At 45.8% G+C, this 17,604-nt stretch overlaps 1 protein-coding gene across 3 annotated transcripts in view; it reads left to right on the top strand.

Moving 5' to 3' along the window:
* The window catches only part of CDH13 (cadherin 13), a 1,198,041-nt gene that overhangs the window by 1,083,836 nt on the left and 96,601 nt on the right, over positions 1–17,604 (top strand). For all 3 annotated transcript variants that reach the window (XM_004377722.1, XM_004377723.1, XM_004377721.2), the window contains one exon: positions 8,272–8,525. In XM_004377722.1, coding sequence (XP_004377779.1) covers positions 8,272–8,525 — 254 coding nt within the window. The remainder of the gene's footprint in view (positions 1–8,271; positions 8,526–17,604) is intronic.

A 17,604-nucleotide genomic window follows, 5' to 3' on the forward strand; every position in this document is an offset into this window, starting at 1 on the left:
CGATGTCACTGAACTGTGCATGTAGAAATTTTTGAAATGGTGTATCTTTGGCTATGTATATTTTCACCAAAAAAAAAAGGTCAAGAAGGGAGGGAGTTGACATGTTGTGGGGTTGTTAACCAGTGTCATAAAACAATATGTGTACTACTGTTTCATGAGAAACTATTTGTTCTGTAAGCCTTCACCTGAAGTACAATTAAAAAAAAAAGAACAGTCATCGTGGGTATTTTTAGGGGGCTTTTATTCTGTCTGGAGTCCCTAGGTGGTGAAATGGTTAGCATGTTTAGCTGTCCGCCCAGAGGCACCTCAGAAAAAAGGCCTGGCAATCTACTTCCAAAAAATTATCCATTAAAAACCTTATGAGCCACAGTTCTACTCTGGCACACATGGGTCTCCATGAGTTGGAATCGACTCAACGGCAACTGGTTTTTATTCTGTCTACAACAGAACCATATACTCAACTTCCCTAACAGAGTTCCACAATGCCTCTAGGGGCAGTTCCCGGGCCGTGGAGAGTGGCAGATCCAAGAGACACTTCCGGCTTGTTCCAGAGGGTGAGGGCTTGGGTTTCTCTCAGGCCCTGTCCTCTTCATTACCTCATCCAAACTGAGCCGCAAACATGTGATCTTCCCAGTTTCTCCCCCAGTGGGACAGTAGCATCAGCACTGCTGAGAGACCTGGCCACTGGCCTCCTGCAGTCACTGCTATTGATTCGAAGCTGTGAAAGTTGTAAAATAACATAGCCACTAGCTGGCCTCCCTGGGTAGCCCTACATCTAAAGAGCTGTCGGGCAACTTTCCAAACCTGCTGCATGAAGACAAAACTCAGGTAAATGTACATCCCTCCCATGAACCCCTGGGGAGCACAGTTCTCCCCAACCTGTGTTCACTGCTGTGTGAAGAAAAGAAAGTACAAGCAGAACTATACTTAGGGAAAGGGTTATTCTCCTTGTCCCACCCTCCAGCTTCTGCTCGTAACACCATGGTCCTCAAATGTTAGCATCTATATAAATCACCAGAAATACTAGTTAAAATACAGGTTCCTGGGCCCTCCCCAGACGTGCTGAGTCAGAACGTGAGGGAAAGAGTCCTGGGAGTTCTGGTGTCCACGGTGCACAGTCCTTGGTGAGGAGCCCTGCCTGAGAAGAAGGAGTATCCACCAGCACGTCTGCCCTCCCTGCAGATTTCTGGGGAGGGAATTCCTCAGTGAGCTTCAGTCTTACCAGGGCATGGAGTTTGCTTCAGAATTGGGACACAGATTCTCTCATTCCCTCCCGCTGTCTGCCAAGTGAATCAGTAAGAAGCCACATGAGTTAATAAGAAGGGCCTTGAGCTCTCCCTGCTTCTCACACACCTGGGTCAGAGCCCCAGGACAGCCTTCCAGACGCAGGCCAGGCCATGCTGTCTGGTGCTTTACATGTTGCCAGCAGTCCAGTATATCATTAGGAATGCTTCCAGCTGCAAGTAACAGAATGCCAGACTGATAAAGTAGCTTAAATGTTAAAGAGAATTTAGTGATCTCCATAACTAGACGAAGGTACGACAGTCAAGGACTGGCAGCAATGGGTACCTCAGAGGCCTTTGACTTTTTCCTCAGGGACATAAAATGGCTGCCAAAGCCCCAGGCATCATATCATCTCACTGCTGTGTCCTAAGACGGAAGCAAGGAGGCAGTCATGCAAGCAAGAGAGAATGCTCCTCATGTTCCCCTCTGCTTTTATCAGGGAAGAAAATCCTTTCCCATGGGTCCCCTCAGCAGATTTCCCATGATGTTTTATTGACCAGATGGATTCATATCCACCCTCAGCTGCAAGGAAGTCTGGGAAAGCTCAAATCTGCTTTTTTGGACCAATAAACAACATCATGATAAACGGTGAAGAAATTGAAGTTGCCAAGGATTTCATTCTACTTGGATTAACTATTAATGCCCCTGGAAGCAGCAGTCAACAAATCAAACGACATATTGCATTGGGCAAATCTGCTACAAAAGACCTCTATGAAGTTTTAAAAAACAAAGACATCACTTTGATGACTAAGGTGCGCCTGACCCAAGCCATGGTCTTTTTCAGTTGCCTCATGTGCATGCAAAAGCTGGACAATGAAAAAGGAAGACAGAAGAAAAAATGACACATTCAAATTGTGCTGTTGGCAAAGAATATTGAATATACTCTGGGCTGCCAGAAGAATGAACAAATCAGTCTCTGAAGAACTAGAACCAGAGTGCTCCTTAGAAGCAAGAATGATGAGTCTTCATCTTGCTTCCTTGGACATGTCATCAGGAAAGACCAATTGCTAGAAAAGAACATCATGGTTGGTAAAGTAGAGGGTCTGAGAAAATGAGGGAAACCCTCAATGAGATGGGTGGACACAATAGCCACAACAATGAGCTCAAACATACCAACAATCATGAAGATGGTGCAGGAGCGGGCAACATTTTGTTCCGTTATACATAAGGTCACTGCGAGTCAGAGCCAAACCCATGGCAACTAACAACAACACAGTAAGAGGTGGGCAGGAGAGAACTGGTTCCACCCCAGGCAGTTACAGCCCAGCACTGCTGCAGAACTAGTGGGAGTCTAGGACTGTGCTGGTTGCCTGCGGAATCCTGCCCCCGACTGGATCACCTCCTCGTGGTTCTGACAGATGAGTGCTTGTTTCGTCTTTAAAGCTGTCTGGTCAGGAACGTCCTTAGTTGCTTTGGAAACCTATTCCACAACGGTCAGGAAAGTTATTCTTTCAGCTGGATATAATCCACCCTGCATTTTAAGTCTATTTTCTCTGCTGTTCTCAAAGGAGAAGGAAACATCCAGAAAGCATCTATAATCCCAAAACCTGTCACAGGCTCAAAAGTCACTATCGGATGGCTTCTGAATCTTCCCTCTTCTGGACCACAAGCCCCAGGCCTTTTATCCTTTCCACATGGGTCAGCCTTCCCAGCCTTTAGAGCCTCCCGTACAACAGTCCACACCCCCTCTTGACACTTGATAAAATATTAATTGAACTGGATCTCTGTAGCTTCCCTCGCATACGTTTTCAATTTCCTCCCAACCCTGACACTGAGGCCCAGAGCCAGACAAAGCATGTTAATTAGGTGGTATGCTCACGATAAGGGAGGACTTCTAATCCAAAGGACGGCCAGGGCAGACTGTCGGGGGGACTGGGAATGGCCAGCCTCCTTTCCCCAGCTCCAGGTGGCCTGGCCTGGGGAACTTGTACAACTGGAATCATTACATCCTGTGTAGTGCAAGACAAAATAAACAATAGAAAAGCACAGTCTTGAGCTGTGTGCCTTGCTCGTTAGTCTGTGCTCTCTCTCTCTCTCCCCGCCTCCTACCTCCCTCTGTCCACTGGTCTGCACCCCTCTCCCTGGCATTGTTCACAGCTCACTCCCTCAGAAGTGCTAAGCGAGGGTCAACACAGGAATGTCCTTGAAGAGCCAGGGCAGGAGGGCAGTGGTTCTCCAGTGCTGGGATCCCACGTTCTCCTCCTCACCATCTTAACAGCTTCCCATTATTAATGCCTTACCCTAGGCCAAGCTCTGTGCAAAAAGCTCCTCATGCCTCAGCTCACCTAATCTTTGCAGTGACCCTTTGCACTAGGATTTTAGGGTTGAGAAAGCTGAGAGCTTGGGAGGTACAGTGACTTGCTTGTGGTCTAAGAGTTAAGAAGCATTGGTGCCAGCACTTGACTCCACCCATGTGTCTTTGGCAGCAAGGACAGCGCTCCCCACCACTAAGCCACACGGCTTCCCTGCATAAATGAAGCAGTGCAGGGCAGGGCAGAGGCGTGCCCGCTAGTCAGCATCACTTGTAGAAACACCACCTGGTACAAAAAGCAGTTTATTTTATCAACTCGGACACTGTCACCACACTCCCTGGGTCCAATATTGGCTCTGTGCTACTGTGTAACTTTGGCCAAGTTATGTAACCCCTCTGAGCCTGTTTCCTACTATTTTGAGGCTACAGTGAGGATTAGATAAGATGATGTATAAAAGCACACAGGGCACTCCCCGTATGTACACAGTAGGCACACAATAAGTGATAGATAATAACATGGAAACTAATGAAGTGTTGTGATGGGGAGTAAATATATATTTTAAGGCATGCGTATGTGTATTTGTGGGTGTGCATGTAGGTGTTGGAAGATGTGAGTGCCCCACAGATCCCCTTACCAGGCTGGAGCTCCTACCTCCCAGAGCTGCAAAGGTTGGCTGCAAACAGCCCTCAGCTGCCCCCTTACCTGCAGAATTGCCTTCACCAGAATGGGAGCCCCCTGGACAAGAAGGTTATTCCCACCCCCTGGAGAGAGCCTGTAGCCAGAGCCTGATTTGGAGTGGGGAGTTGTGCAAAAGGCTACCCCTGCCTTGCAGTTCACATCCCAGGGTGCCCCCTAGCATTGGGCTGAGTCCTAGACTGCGCAGAGACCACACCCTTACTTGGCTCCTTCCCCTGCTCTATCCTGCTCCCTCACTCCCTCTCTTCTGAGAACGTGCCACATGCACAGATCCCTGCTTCAGGCTCTGCATCAGGGCAGCCCAACCTGAGATATCTCATACACACACTGTCTTAGTTATCTAGTGCTATTGTAACAGAAATACCATAAGTGGATGGCTTTAACAAACAGAAATTTATTCTCTCACAGTCTAGGAGGCTAAAAGTCTGAATTCAGGGTGCCAGCTCTAGAGGAAGGCTTTCTTTCTCTGTCAGCTCTGGGGGAAGGTCCTTGTCATCAATCTTCCCTTGGTCTAGAAGCTTCTCAGCACAGATCCAAAGGACGCACTCTCCTCCTGGTTCTTCATTCTTGGTGGTTAGATTGATTCAAGACACAACCTAATCCTGTAGATGTAGTCCTGCCTCATTAACATAACTGCTTCTAATCCTGCCTCATTAACATCATAGAGGCAGGATTTACAACAGCAGGAAAATCGCATCACATCACAAAATGGTGGACAATTGCACAATACTGGGAATCATAGCTTAGCCAAGTTGACATATATTTTGGGGGGACACAATTCAATCCATGACATGCACATACCACATCTAACATATAAATATACACATACACACATGTATAACATACAAACACATATGTTTAACACATAAATACACATGTATCTAACATATAAATACACATCTAACATATAAATACATACTCCTGTTACATAAATATACATCTAATATACATACACATGCATATAACATGTACCACATGCATCTAACACAAATACACATGTCTAACATACAAACACACATGTCTAACATAAATACACACAGCATGTAAACATGCATACATCTAACATACATACACCTACTATATAAATACACACATCTAACATATATACATATCTATAACATGTACACACATACATTTAACATATATACATATGCATCTAATACATACACATATCTAACATATAAGCATATACCTAACATACAAATATACCCATCTAACATATACACAGCCTAACGTCTACATATGCATCTAACATATAAACATACAGTCCAAGATATAACTACACATGCATCTAACGTAAGCATAAACATCTAACACATAAATAAAAACCCAAAACCAAACCCGTTGCCATCAAGTTGATTCTGACTGATAGCAACCCTATAGGACAGAGTAGAGCTGCTGCAAAGAGTTTCCAAGAAGTTGCTAGTGGATTCATACTGCTGACCTTTTGGGTAGTAGCCAAGCTCTTAACCACTGCACTACCAGGGCTCCAACATACACACAATTTTACCTATATATGTGTGTGTGTGTGTGTGTGTGTGTATTCTTTTTTTTTTAAGATGATGTGAAAAAAGTCACAACTCCACTGTCCTCTTAAAAAATCCATTGCCATCAAGTCAATTCCAACTCATAGCAACCGTATAGGACAGAGTAGAACTGTAGGACAGAGTAGAACTGCCTCATAGGGTTTCCAAGAAGCAGCTGGTGGGTTCAAACCGCTGACCTTTTGGTTAGCAGCCAAATTCTTAACCACTGTGCCACCAGGGCTCTGCTGTCCCCTTAGGATCCTTTTTTTTCTTCACTGCCTGGGTCTGTCCCAGTCCATCCTGTGTGAGCAGCTCAGCCCTCCTGCAGACCACACTGGCCTCAAACCCTGGCCCTAATTCTGCTGCACTTTAAAAGCAAAGAAACTCAAGAAAACCCTAAATTGGTGGCATTTCTGTTGTAGAAAATTCAGTTGTCTTGACTTTGTATTCCGCATTCTCTGCATGTTTTCATTAACTGTATTTCCAGAAAGGTGTTGTGTTTCTGGGAGTTGGCATGAAAGAAACCCCCTGTGTTTCACAGGTGTGCCCTGCTGGGTCTGTCCGGGTGGTGAGTGGTTAGAGAGGGAGTCAGTCCCAGGATCCTGGGCCACTCTGTGTGCTGGCCCTGTCCAGAGTGCTGAATCTCCGAGTTGTACCTGCCCAGCAAGCCAAATGTTTCTGTCTCCTCCAGCATTCTAATTGGGATGAATAACAGTGTTTTCCAAGTGTGGAAGTTCCGTGACCCTTGCTTGAAAATTACTTTACCAAGGTTGCATGTTTTTGGTGTCACTTGGGATTGGCAGAGATGGGTTATTGGAATCCATGAAAGGAGGATGCAGTAGTAAATTAGTCTTGTGTTACAGGGATGGAACCAAAATAAAACTGAGAAGCTTTTAGGTACCAAGATCTCTGCATCTGTTCCCTCTTAAAAACTGAATGCTAACCTTCTGGGAGTTTCTGAGGACGTGTGTTGGGTGGGGGGCAGGCCCGGTTGCAATCAGGAGGCTTTTCAGTGTCAGCGTTTTCGGTGTGTTTGTGTGTGTATATGTTTTTATGTGGCATGTGCATGTATGTGCACACATGTATGTACACTTTATCATGTGTGGAATGCTTTGGAAAAAACAGTTGCCATCAAGTTGACTCCAACTCATGGCGACCCCCTTGTGTGGCAGAGTAGAACTGTGCTCCACAGAGTTTCGATGGCTGATTTTTTGGAAGTAGATTGCCAGGTCTTTCTTCTGAGGCACCTCTGGGTGGACTCACACCTCCAATCTTTTGATTAGCAGCAGAGTGGGTTAACCCTTTGCACCACCCAGGGACTCCTTCTGATGAGTTACATACTTTTTATTCCTAATAAACATCAGGAAAATAAAAAGCATGTCCTTGACTCACTGGCACGCACCTCATGTACCTTCGGTGACATGAGCCCCACTCTGGGAAACGTCACTCTCACTACATCTTAAGCCTCTCCTGGTTTGGAATAAGAGTGACCGAGTGAGAATCATCCATGGTATTCTGTGTCATCATCTGACTGGGTCTGCACACAGCCGTGGGAGAGGGTCCTGCCATCTCATTCTGCAGAGTCGCCCTGAGCGCTCCTCGGGGCTGACTGTCAACATTGGGGGCAAGACGATCCGTCACTGTGCAGGACTATTCTGTGCATGGCTATGTGTCTGGCATCCCTGTCCCTTGCCTAGGAAATGGCAATGAGACCCCCGAGTCACAGTAACAACTGAAAATGCCCCAGATGCCCTTATTTGATGGGGAAATAGCTCAGGGCTTAACCCCAGGCCTCTTGGACTCTCAGACCCTTTTCCCTACATCACACCCTACTGGAGAACATGGCACCTGTGCCGGGAGAAGCCATACTTTAAGTAACGTAGAGACTGGAGCCCCAAGACTTCATGGGAAGACAGTGAGAATGTTAAAAATGAAACTTGGCCTTTTCCTTTCCACTTGATCTAACATGATAACAGAGGCGGGGTTATTGTGAACCTAGAAAGACCTGACGATCTGCTCCCATAAAGATTACAGCCTAGGAAACCCTATGGGGCAGTTCTACTCTGTCACAGGGGGTCGCTGTGAGTCAGAATCAACTCAGTGTCACACAGCAACAAAAATGAGGCTTAGGGTTCAGGACCCCTCACCTGCCTGGCCCCCAGGAGTGTCAGAAATTGCAGTTACATGTTACAGGTAGGAAGCCTGTCAGCATTGCCAGTATGTTGCATAAAGAGATCTCAGAAGAGAGGGACCTAGGTGTCTAAGACTCATGTCGTGTGTGATAATTTCTCATTCAACAAATACCTAATTTTGTGCATTTCATATTCTTTTGCATAAAAAGACCCCATAGTTGCATCAGGCTCAGCCCCACAAAAACGTGCATCCACCCCTGAACATCCCCCATTGTCAGTGGGATGTCCCAGGCACGTTGTGCACAAAGCCTGCCCTTTTATGAACCAGGACGTCTATGCATTTAACCTTCCAGCCCTGAGATGCCTCTCTCTGCATTACAGCCTCTGGATTATGAAATTTCTGCATTTCACACCCTGCTGATCAAAGTAGAGAATGAGGATCCACTGGTCCCTGATGTCTCCTATGGCCCCAGCTCCACGGCGACTGTCCACATCACCGTCCTGGATGTCAACGAGGGCCCCGTGTTCTACCCAGACCCCATGATGGTGACCAGGCAGGAGAACATCTCCGTGGGCAGCGTGCTGCTGACGATGAACGCCACAGACCCCGACTCCCTGCAGCGTCAGACCATCAGGTAAGGGAGCAGGAGGCAGAGGGGAATTGCTTTTCTTTTCCGGTTGCAGAAGATGGTTGTCAGGAGCAAAATACCATTAAATTAAACTTGTTAACGATCTGGGTGAGGTGGAGGAATGTGTCATAATGAAGAGTTTGTGGCGAATGGTGCCAAGGGACGGGGCTCAGTAGCTGAGGAGAGGGCCCGTGCACCTGGTTCTCAGCAACAGACCAGCCCAGGGGAGTGACGTCAGGCTGTGTTCCCAAATGAGTCCCCGAAGGGAGAGAGAAAGCCACCATCTGTGGCCTCCTGCATCTCAGACACTTGACCTGTTTTATCCTTACCACTTTGTAAGAAAGGTGTTGTTTTTGTTAGTTACCATGGAGTTGGCTCCGACTCATGGTGACCTGATGTATAATAGTGAAATGTTGTCCAGTCCTGTACCATCTTTGTGACCATTGGTATGTTTGAGTCCATTGTTGTAGCCATTGTGTCAGTCTGTCTCACTGAGGGTTTCTTTCATTTTATCTCACTCTCTAATTTACCAAACACAATGCCCTTCTCCAGCGATCAATCCCTCCTGATGACACATCCAAAATAAGCTAGTCAAAGTCTCAGAAAATATTCTGTGATCCATAGGGTTTTCATTGCCTAATTTTCAGAAGTAGATTGCCAGGCCTTTTCTCCTAGTCTTAGCCTAGAAGCTCTACTGAAACTAGTCCACCATGAGTGACCCTCCTGGTGTTTGAAATACCAGTGGCATAGCAACATGCAAGCCACCACAGTACCACAAACTGATAGATGGGTGGTGGAGAAAGGTGTTAGTTAACTCCCTTTACAGATAAGGACATTTTGAATTCAGAGAGGCTCAGAAACTTGCTCAAGGCCACCCAGCTTGGTAGCAGAGGAATCCAGATTGAAACTGAGAACAATCTGATGGCAAAGCCCATGCTCTTTGCTCAGTGTTACTTGCCTTTGAGCTGTCAGAGGAGAAAGGAGCAGAGATGCTGCCTGGTACTTAGAAGTGGACCACTTGGGTTGGGTTTTAGCCTGAAGAATGGCAGGTAAAAAAAAAAAAAAAAGTCTTCAAAACTCTCTACCTTTATTCCTTAAGCTCTGTCCGATGCTTAAAGTGTGTTTTTATAATGGGATCTAATTAAGTTGTGCATTACCTACAGTGTATCTAATGCTACTGGATACAAGATGCTCTTGATGGCGTGTGGATTCATAATAAACTTAAATCAGCATGCAGGTTCAAATGCCTGCTTGTCTCCACAAAAGCAAGTTATTAATCTTTCTCTTCCAAAATTGAATCTCCTTCTCAGATGAGGCACACATAATCAAGTATTAGATACACTTATCATAAACATGTGTCCTATCTCCTTGATTCGAAACACCTGAGAACGTGGCACAGTCTCTGTGGCAGCCACGTCACCATGGAGTGAGCTGGCAGAGAAGAAAGGGAAGTTCCTTTCCCATCACAAACGCAGATTTATTTTTACAACAAAACTTTCCTAAATGCCAGATGCACTAGCTAATATGGTGAAATAATACGAAATCCTATAATGATGTGAATCGGAAATAGCCATTCATTTTCCTCCTTTTCTCCCTTTTTTTTAATCTCTCTCTTGCTTGATATCTGGTGAAGGAAGTATGCAATTTAAACATCAAAGAGAAAGCTTTATCTAAGTACTTAGGTGGGAAAACCTGTAGCTTAACAGGCAACGGGGTAGTTATAGAAATTTAGGATGTCTTTAGGGGAGCTTAACCGTAATTTTGTACTTCTAAAAGAGGAGGTGGAAAAGGCAACTCCTTGGGGAGTATGGAATGAATTAAAATGGGGTTGACATTGCTCAGCCTGGGACTCTGCCGATGCCATTGGAACTGATGATGCTGCCAGGCATGAAAGGGTTAATGTCATGGGCCAGGGCAAGTGGAGGTGTCTGGGACACAGAGCTGGAGGTCCCACTAAATGGGAAGAACCCAGTCTGGGTTCTTTGATTAGACCAGCTCTTGCTGATGTAAATGGAGTCCCTGGGTGGCACAAACAGTTAAAGGTTGTTGGTTTGAATCCACCTAGAGGCGCCTCAGAAGTAAGACCTGGCAATCCACTTCCAAAAGTTCACAGTGATTGAAAACCCTATGGAGCACAGTTCTACTCTGACACACATGGAGTCGCCATGAGTCAGAATCGACTTGACGGCAAGTGCTTTGGATTTTTTTGGTTTGGCTGATGTAAGAAAAATGAATTTACTGGAAGACTCTAAGTGTAGTTTGTGGAATTGAAGATCATCTGGGAACTAGGCTGGGAGCGGGCAGGAATGGGGACAGCGTGGAGGCTCTAGGTAAAAGTAACTGGCTGGTTGGCACTTCAGGATCTCACAGGGTGAATACACCAGCTCCACTTGTTTTCTATTCCTGGGTCACTTGGCCCAAGGTTCAGCTTTCCAGGGGCGGGTCTGCTCTGCTAAGCTTGAGTCAGGAGCCTCCCGCTCAGGGTGCCTTGGCTGAGGGTCAAGGAGATGATGTGCCCGGCTATGGCTGCCCACCACAGTGGGGTAGCTGATTGACAAGGAGGGAAGGACATCCTGTCTGGCAGATGGAAAGTGGCATTTGGAGTACAGCAACCTGCAACGGAAAACAATCCCAGCAGAGTTAGGGGACAGAATTCCAGTCTGGGGGAAGTGGGTGACAGGCAAGAGCCAGGACATTAAGGAACATGAGGCCAGGATTTGCAGTGGGAAGAGGGCCACCAGCAACGCCAGTCCTCCATCCTACCCTGTATCCTCTCTCCCGACTAAAAGCACCAGCAACAGTCCCAGACTGAGTCTCAGTGAGCCAGCCTGGGACACAGACGCATCACTGAACCAAATCGAACAGCCGGGATGAGATGTGCTGATAGGCTAGGATGGGGCGTGAGCCCACCCTGGAGCCCATGTGGGGTAAGCTACACCTAAATCATGAGAACTCCCCTGTGAAACCCAGGAGGTTCTTCCCTGAAGACGGAAATGGATGTTGAGGGGTCGGGATAGCAGAGAGCCACTGTGACCAAGTTCAATCTCCTGGACCTTCTCAGAAAATATGGCCAAAGTGTTGCTCGGCGGCTGATACACCTCAGAGTTCTAGCCTGTACAAACTGGTCCGGCTGAGTGCTGTCTTGACAGATCCCATTCTCAGCCTTGAAACGAAGATGGGTTTGTGTGTGAGAAAGAGAAAGAGCGAAAGAAATGTCTCTCTCTCTCTCTCTTTCTCTCCCTCTCGACTGATTGCTCAAACACATTCCTTCTTCTGGAGCCAGAGCTGCCCCAGAAGTGCCCCTAGCCTAAACTGGTACTTGCTAGCCCTCCCCTCCCCCACCTTCCCCTGCCCCTGCGTTCCCTGCTTCCCCATCTTCCCACCCTCCCCTCTCATCCCTTCTGGTTCTGAGCTCAGCCAAAGCAGAGATGACACCATCCACAGGTTGAGCTGTTGCTGGAGGGCTCTTTGGGAAGTACAGGCTCATTCATTATTTGCAGCCTTTGATCCTGGACACAGAAGTGCTGCCCCGGGGGGCTGCAGGGAGGCTGGTCAGAGACGCTTTTTTAATAATTTGTGCTGGACTCCCCAGAATTTCTGGGCAGACATGATGACCTTGCAAGCTGGGTTGTTGTTGTCTTAATGATTCTTCAGGGAGTGGGTGGTGGAAGAGAGATGAATGCTCATTTTATCTCAGGGAAAGCTCTGAGTTTAGCTGACTCAGACACACACACACAAAGTTGCTGCCCCAGCCTTCTGTCCCCTAACAATCTTGATTCCCAGCAACAGCACTGCATCGGGCTCTGGTCATGTGGTTGTCGTGGGTGTCTCTGTGTGTCTGTGAGTCTGTATATCTCCATGTCTCTGTCTGTCCATCTCTGGATTCCTCTTTATTCGTGTCTATTTCTCCTTGTCTCTTCTTTGCTCTGTCCATTTCTCTCTTGTCTCCCTTTCTCTCTGTCTCTCTGTTTACCTCGGTCCTCTCTCCCTCTCTCTAGCTTTCCCTCTGTGGACTCTCCCTTCTTCTCTGTCCTCTGTCTGGTTCTTTCTTCCTCTTTCCCTTTCTCCCCTCTCTCTTGCCATTCATAGTCATTCATTCATTCATTCTTTTTCCCTCCTTCTCTCCCCTCATACTCTCATTCTCTCCCCCACCATCTATTTTTCTACCTCTATTTCTGTCAGTCCGAGGTTCTCCGTGACCCAGCTCCATAGTTTCATCTTATTGCAAACCATGGACTCAGTACTGAAGAGCACAGTGGGAAGTGCTCCACTTGACCAGACTCACAAGAGCTTGGTTCGCATCCCAGACCCCAATCTTCGACAGACTTTGACCTCCTCCCTCAGTCAGAATGAGAAATTGTCCCGCCCCCACCCCCCATGGAACGTCGTAACTTCTCCTCTGACTGCAGGCCCTGCCCGTGTTCTGTCTTATATGGTAAAAAGCACGTCTCAGACACAACTACCCCACTGCTGGCCATGCCATGACCCCTTGATCTCACCAGGGAAAGGCACAGTCAGCGAGAGGTGCTTCGATCTCTCAGAAGCCTTCATCTCCAAAGATAGGAGTTACCCGGCCATCAGCTGAACATGCTTACTACGAGCTGGGCTTCTTAAGACTCGTTAAAAAGCCCTTCTAGGAAGAACAACACACAATTCAGGGGAAATCAGCATAACGGAGTAAACCAAAAGCTAAGAAGTTTCCTGAATACAACTAAACACTTTGAGGGACACAGTAGCAGGGGCGGGGGTCTGGGGACCATGGTTTCAGGGGACATCTAGGTCTATTGGCATAACAAAGTTTATTAAGAAAATGTTCTGCATCCCACCTTGGTGAGTAGCATCTGGGATCTTAAAAGCTAGCGAGCAGCCATCTAAGAAGCATCAATTGGTCCCAACCCACACGGAGCAAAGGAGAATGAAGAAAGTATTAGCCCAAGAGACAAAAAGGGCCACATAAACCAGAGACTCCATCAGCCTGAGACCAGAAGAACGAGATGGTGTCTGGCTACCATCTATGACCGCCGTGACAGGGAACACAACAGAGAGTCCCTGATGGAGCAGGAGAAAAGCGGGGTGCAGAACTCAAATTCTAGTAAAAAGAGCAGACTTAATGGTTGACTGAGACTGGAGGAACCCCAGAAGACACGATCCCCAGACTCTCTGTTAACCCAGAACTAAAACCATTCCCAAAGCCAACTCTTCAGACAAAGATTAGACTGGACTATAAGACATAAAATGATACTTGTGAAGAGTGTGCTTCTTAGCTCAAGTAGATGCGTGAGACTAAATGGGCAGTTCCTGTCTGGAGGCAAGATGAGAAGGTAAAAAGGGACAGGAGCTGGTTGAGTGGACCCCAGAAATCCAGGGTGGAAAGGAGGAGTGTGCTGTCACATTATAGGGAGAGCAACTAGGGTCACATAACAATGTGCGTATAAATTTTTGTATGAGAAACTAACTTGAACTGTAAACTTTCACTTAAAGCACAATAAAAAAAAAAAAAAAAAGCCCTTCTCATTGTGCTCTCAGCCAGATCAAAACGGACAGCATGTCTAGTGACACATGAGATCCTTCTTTTTAATGACTGGTTATCTCCTTATCTTTACTATAAAGTTAAGATAGTTCCTGGAGGAAACTTTTGAAAGAGCAGTTAAGAATAAAGAAGAAAATAAAAATCTGTAATTCTCCACCCAGAGAAATCCTCTGTCAACAACTTAGGTATGTCCCCTTCAGTCAGATGTATATTTCTCTTTTTGATTCTTGCAAAAATTGATTCATACCACCATCCACCCTGTTTTGGAACCTGCCATTTTCACTTGGCAGTTCAAACCCACCAGTGGCTCTGCGGGAGAAAAGACCTCGCCATCTGCTCCCATAAAGATTCCACTTTTAGCGTCGAAACTTTCCTCCAGGTACACAAGACAGGAATCAGGCAGGCATCTCCTGGTGATATTGCAACATCTCTAATGAGCTGCAGTCCCGTGCAACCCAACTTGTTGGCTAATTATCGTCAGAAAGGACAGCTTACCAATAATTATGCTAAAATGGAAATGACTGCATTTGTTAAACATTTGCCACCAGTGAAACAAATAATGTAGACGAACTCTTGCAGTAGGTTCATAGACTTGACTGCTTTGGGGATGCAACCTGCAATTAAGTCATCCTGACAGGCCTGAGAGGACTTACTTCTGTCTCTTAACAATCAGGGGATTTCTGTTGTGGCAATCCATGAGAAATTCCTATTCCGAACATTTTCAGATGGAACTCATCTTGTCCAGGCTCTGTAGTAAACAATTCTGCAGCTTCTGCCTATACATTGAATATACAAGAGATATGCTCAGAAAAAATATTGTCCCTACCCATGTGAAATTACCTATCACTGCTCAACATTTCTTTGAAAGAGGCATTTATCCAGGGAGCACGAGACGTGCATGTCAAGCACTCTACCTGGAAGGATTAAGTTTGGCAGAACGTAACAGGAAAATTCAAAATGATGGTGGCTTAAAGAAGATAGAAGTTTATATATATATATATATATCCCATAAAATAAATCTAGAGCGTGGCTAGTATGGTGGTTCTACAAAGTTGTCAGGGGCCCAAACTCCTTCCTGCTCACCATCCTACTACCCCTATACTGGTACCCTCTTCCTCATGGTCTGTTAGGGTTGCTAGTGCTCCAGCCTTCATATCTGCATCCCAGATAGCATAGTGGGGGAAAGAGGAAGAAGAAGGTGCCTTCTATCTTTTCAAAGAAACTTGCTAGAAGTCAAGCACATTTCTACTTCAATCTCATTGGCTAGAAATTAGCCACATGGCCACACCTAGCTGCAAGGGGTACTGGGAAACATGGTCTTTTGGCTGGATGGCAATATGCCCAGCTTTTAAAGCTGGGTTTTTACTAAGGAAGAAAGAAAGAATGGATATTGTAGGTAACCAGCAGTTTCTGCCATGGGCATCTTTGTGGATTTATTTAATAAAAAAGCAGCAGAGTGAATTTTTAAAAGATGAAAACATTCAACAATATTAGATTTTTACGGAAGCAAAATAATAGACCCTTGTGTTCCTGAAGACTATTCCTAGAAAAAAGCACAAAGAATTACACTTAATCATTCATTCATTTCACTTGTTTATTTAATGGTCTCTATTTAGAGGCCAGTGTGGGCCTGAAACTGGGTGAGATGCTGGGTGCTCACCGATGAAAGAAATGGTCTCTGCCTGCTGGGAGCCTGCAGCCTCCTGGGTAGCTTATAGTCATAAGAGGAAGAACACTTGCTGCAAATGAAGATGCCCTGAAGGACAGAGGGAGGAAAGGAGGAAGGAAAGAAAGAAAGAAGGAAATGAGAGGGAAGAGAAAGGGGAAAGAAGGAGGAAGAAAGGGGGAGGGAAGAGAGGAAGGAAAGCAGGGGGCAAAGGAAAAAAGAAATAAATAGTGTCCTTGGGAAGTGAGTACAGTGGTCCCCAGCCAGGGAGAAGAGCCAGGCGACACAAATTGCCTATTTCCCAACATGGTCACTGTCTCACTTGTCAGCAGATTGCTGAGTCCCCAGGAACCCCGCTCTCCCCACGCCTTTGTGCAGGGCTTCGCCTCATGGGAGTCTGGTGCCGGAGCAGAAGAGGCTGAGCTTTCCACAACCCCCTGGAGGTTTGATGTGGAGAATGATGATAATAATATTGTGAGTGTTCGGATTAAAATGCCGAACATTGTTACACAGAAGTTTACCAAAAGCACGGCCACCAAAGTCTTACAGAAATCTCACCACTACCCTGCGAATGAGAAATTGTTGGTCTCCCTTCTCACTGAGCCTTGGTATGTGGAAGGAAAGCATGCAGGTGGGATGCACAAGGGCCACATTCATATCACAAATGATATTATATTCGAGAACATTCACCACCTCTGCACCTTCTGTGGACATGTGCCTGCTTCTGTTTGTTCTTTAGATCTTGGTTTAAACGTCACCTCCACAGGGAAGTATTCCCTAACCTTCAGACTGGTAGCCCACAGCTTTCTGAGTATCCCTTAGAATAACCCCATCACTCTTTGTGTTACACTTGACTTAATTGTCTATCTTTCCCACTAGACTTCAGGCTCTGTGGGGGTAATGCTTATGTTTACCTCCTTCCCTGAGGAATCACCAGGGCCTCATCAGTGCCATCTAATTCATTAAAGCACTTTAGGCCCAGAACCGAGATCTGCAAACTTTTCAAGTGTCTACAAAAATGCCAGAGACCTGAATGACAATCTGTTGGCACCAATATTTGAAAAAAAAAAAAAAAAAAGCAAATTAATAAATTGAAGTTAATAAATATAAAATGTCTATAAAATTTAGCATCATGACAGCTTTAGCATTGTAAATTTAATATATGTGAAAATGTCCTTATAGTTGCAAACAATTTATAAATGTCACCTTGCAGGAATTTCTGAGTGTGCACCAGAGAATCATAACCGAGTATTAATGAGCTATGACATGTAGCCAAATAATTTTAATCACAAAGGCATGAAAATTATTTCTGAAATGTCACGGGAAAAATTCACTTGTAATGTGTGTGAGTTTTAGTATGTTTGCTATGATTTGAGGTGAGGCCACAAATGGAGAAAATTCTTAGGGGCTCAAAGGACTTAGAACACCTGCAGCCCAACACTCTGCCTGGCACAAGTCAAAAACCAACACTGTTACTGTCCAGTTGATTCCAACTTATGACGACCTCATGTGTGAAAGAGTAGAACTGAGCTCCATACAGTTTTCTTCGCTGTATGTATGTACAGAAGCAGATCACCAGGACTTTTCTTCTGCAGTGCCACTGGGTGGGTTTGAATTGCCAAGCTTTTGGTTAGCAGCCAAGCACAAACCATTTGCGCCACCCAGGGACCTTGGCACATGACAAGTGCCCACAAAATATGTGTAGAATGGATTAATGGCAACCAGGTTAGGCTTGTCTGTATGCAAACATTTTTGTGCATAAGCAGACGTAAGTTACTATGAATATCATTCAAACATTGACAAAATCTCTAGGAAGCCCAAAGGCATTGCGCATGGGCTTGTTTTACGTCAGTTCCAGGAGGGGTGACCGTGATGTGTTCAGAGAACCA

This window comes from Trichechus manatus, unplaced genomic scaffold, assembly GCF_000243295.1.
Source record: "Trichechus manatus latirostris isolate Lorelei unplaced genomic scaffold, TriManLat1.0 scaffold00053, whole genome shotgun sequence".
NCBI lineage: Eukaryota > Metazoa > Chordata > Mammalia > Sirenia > Trichechidae > Trichechus > Trichechus manatus.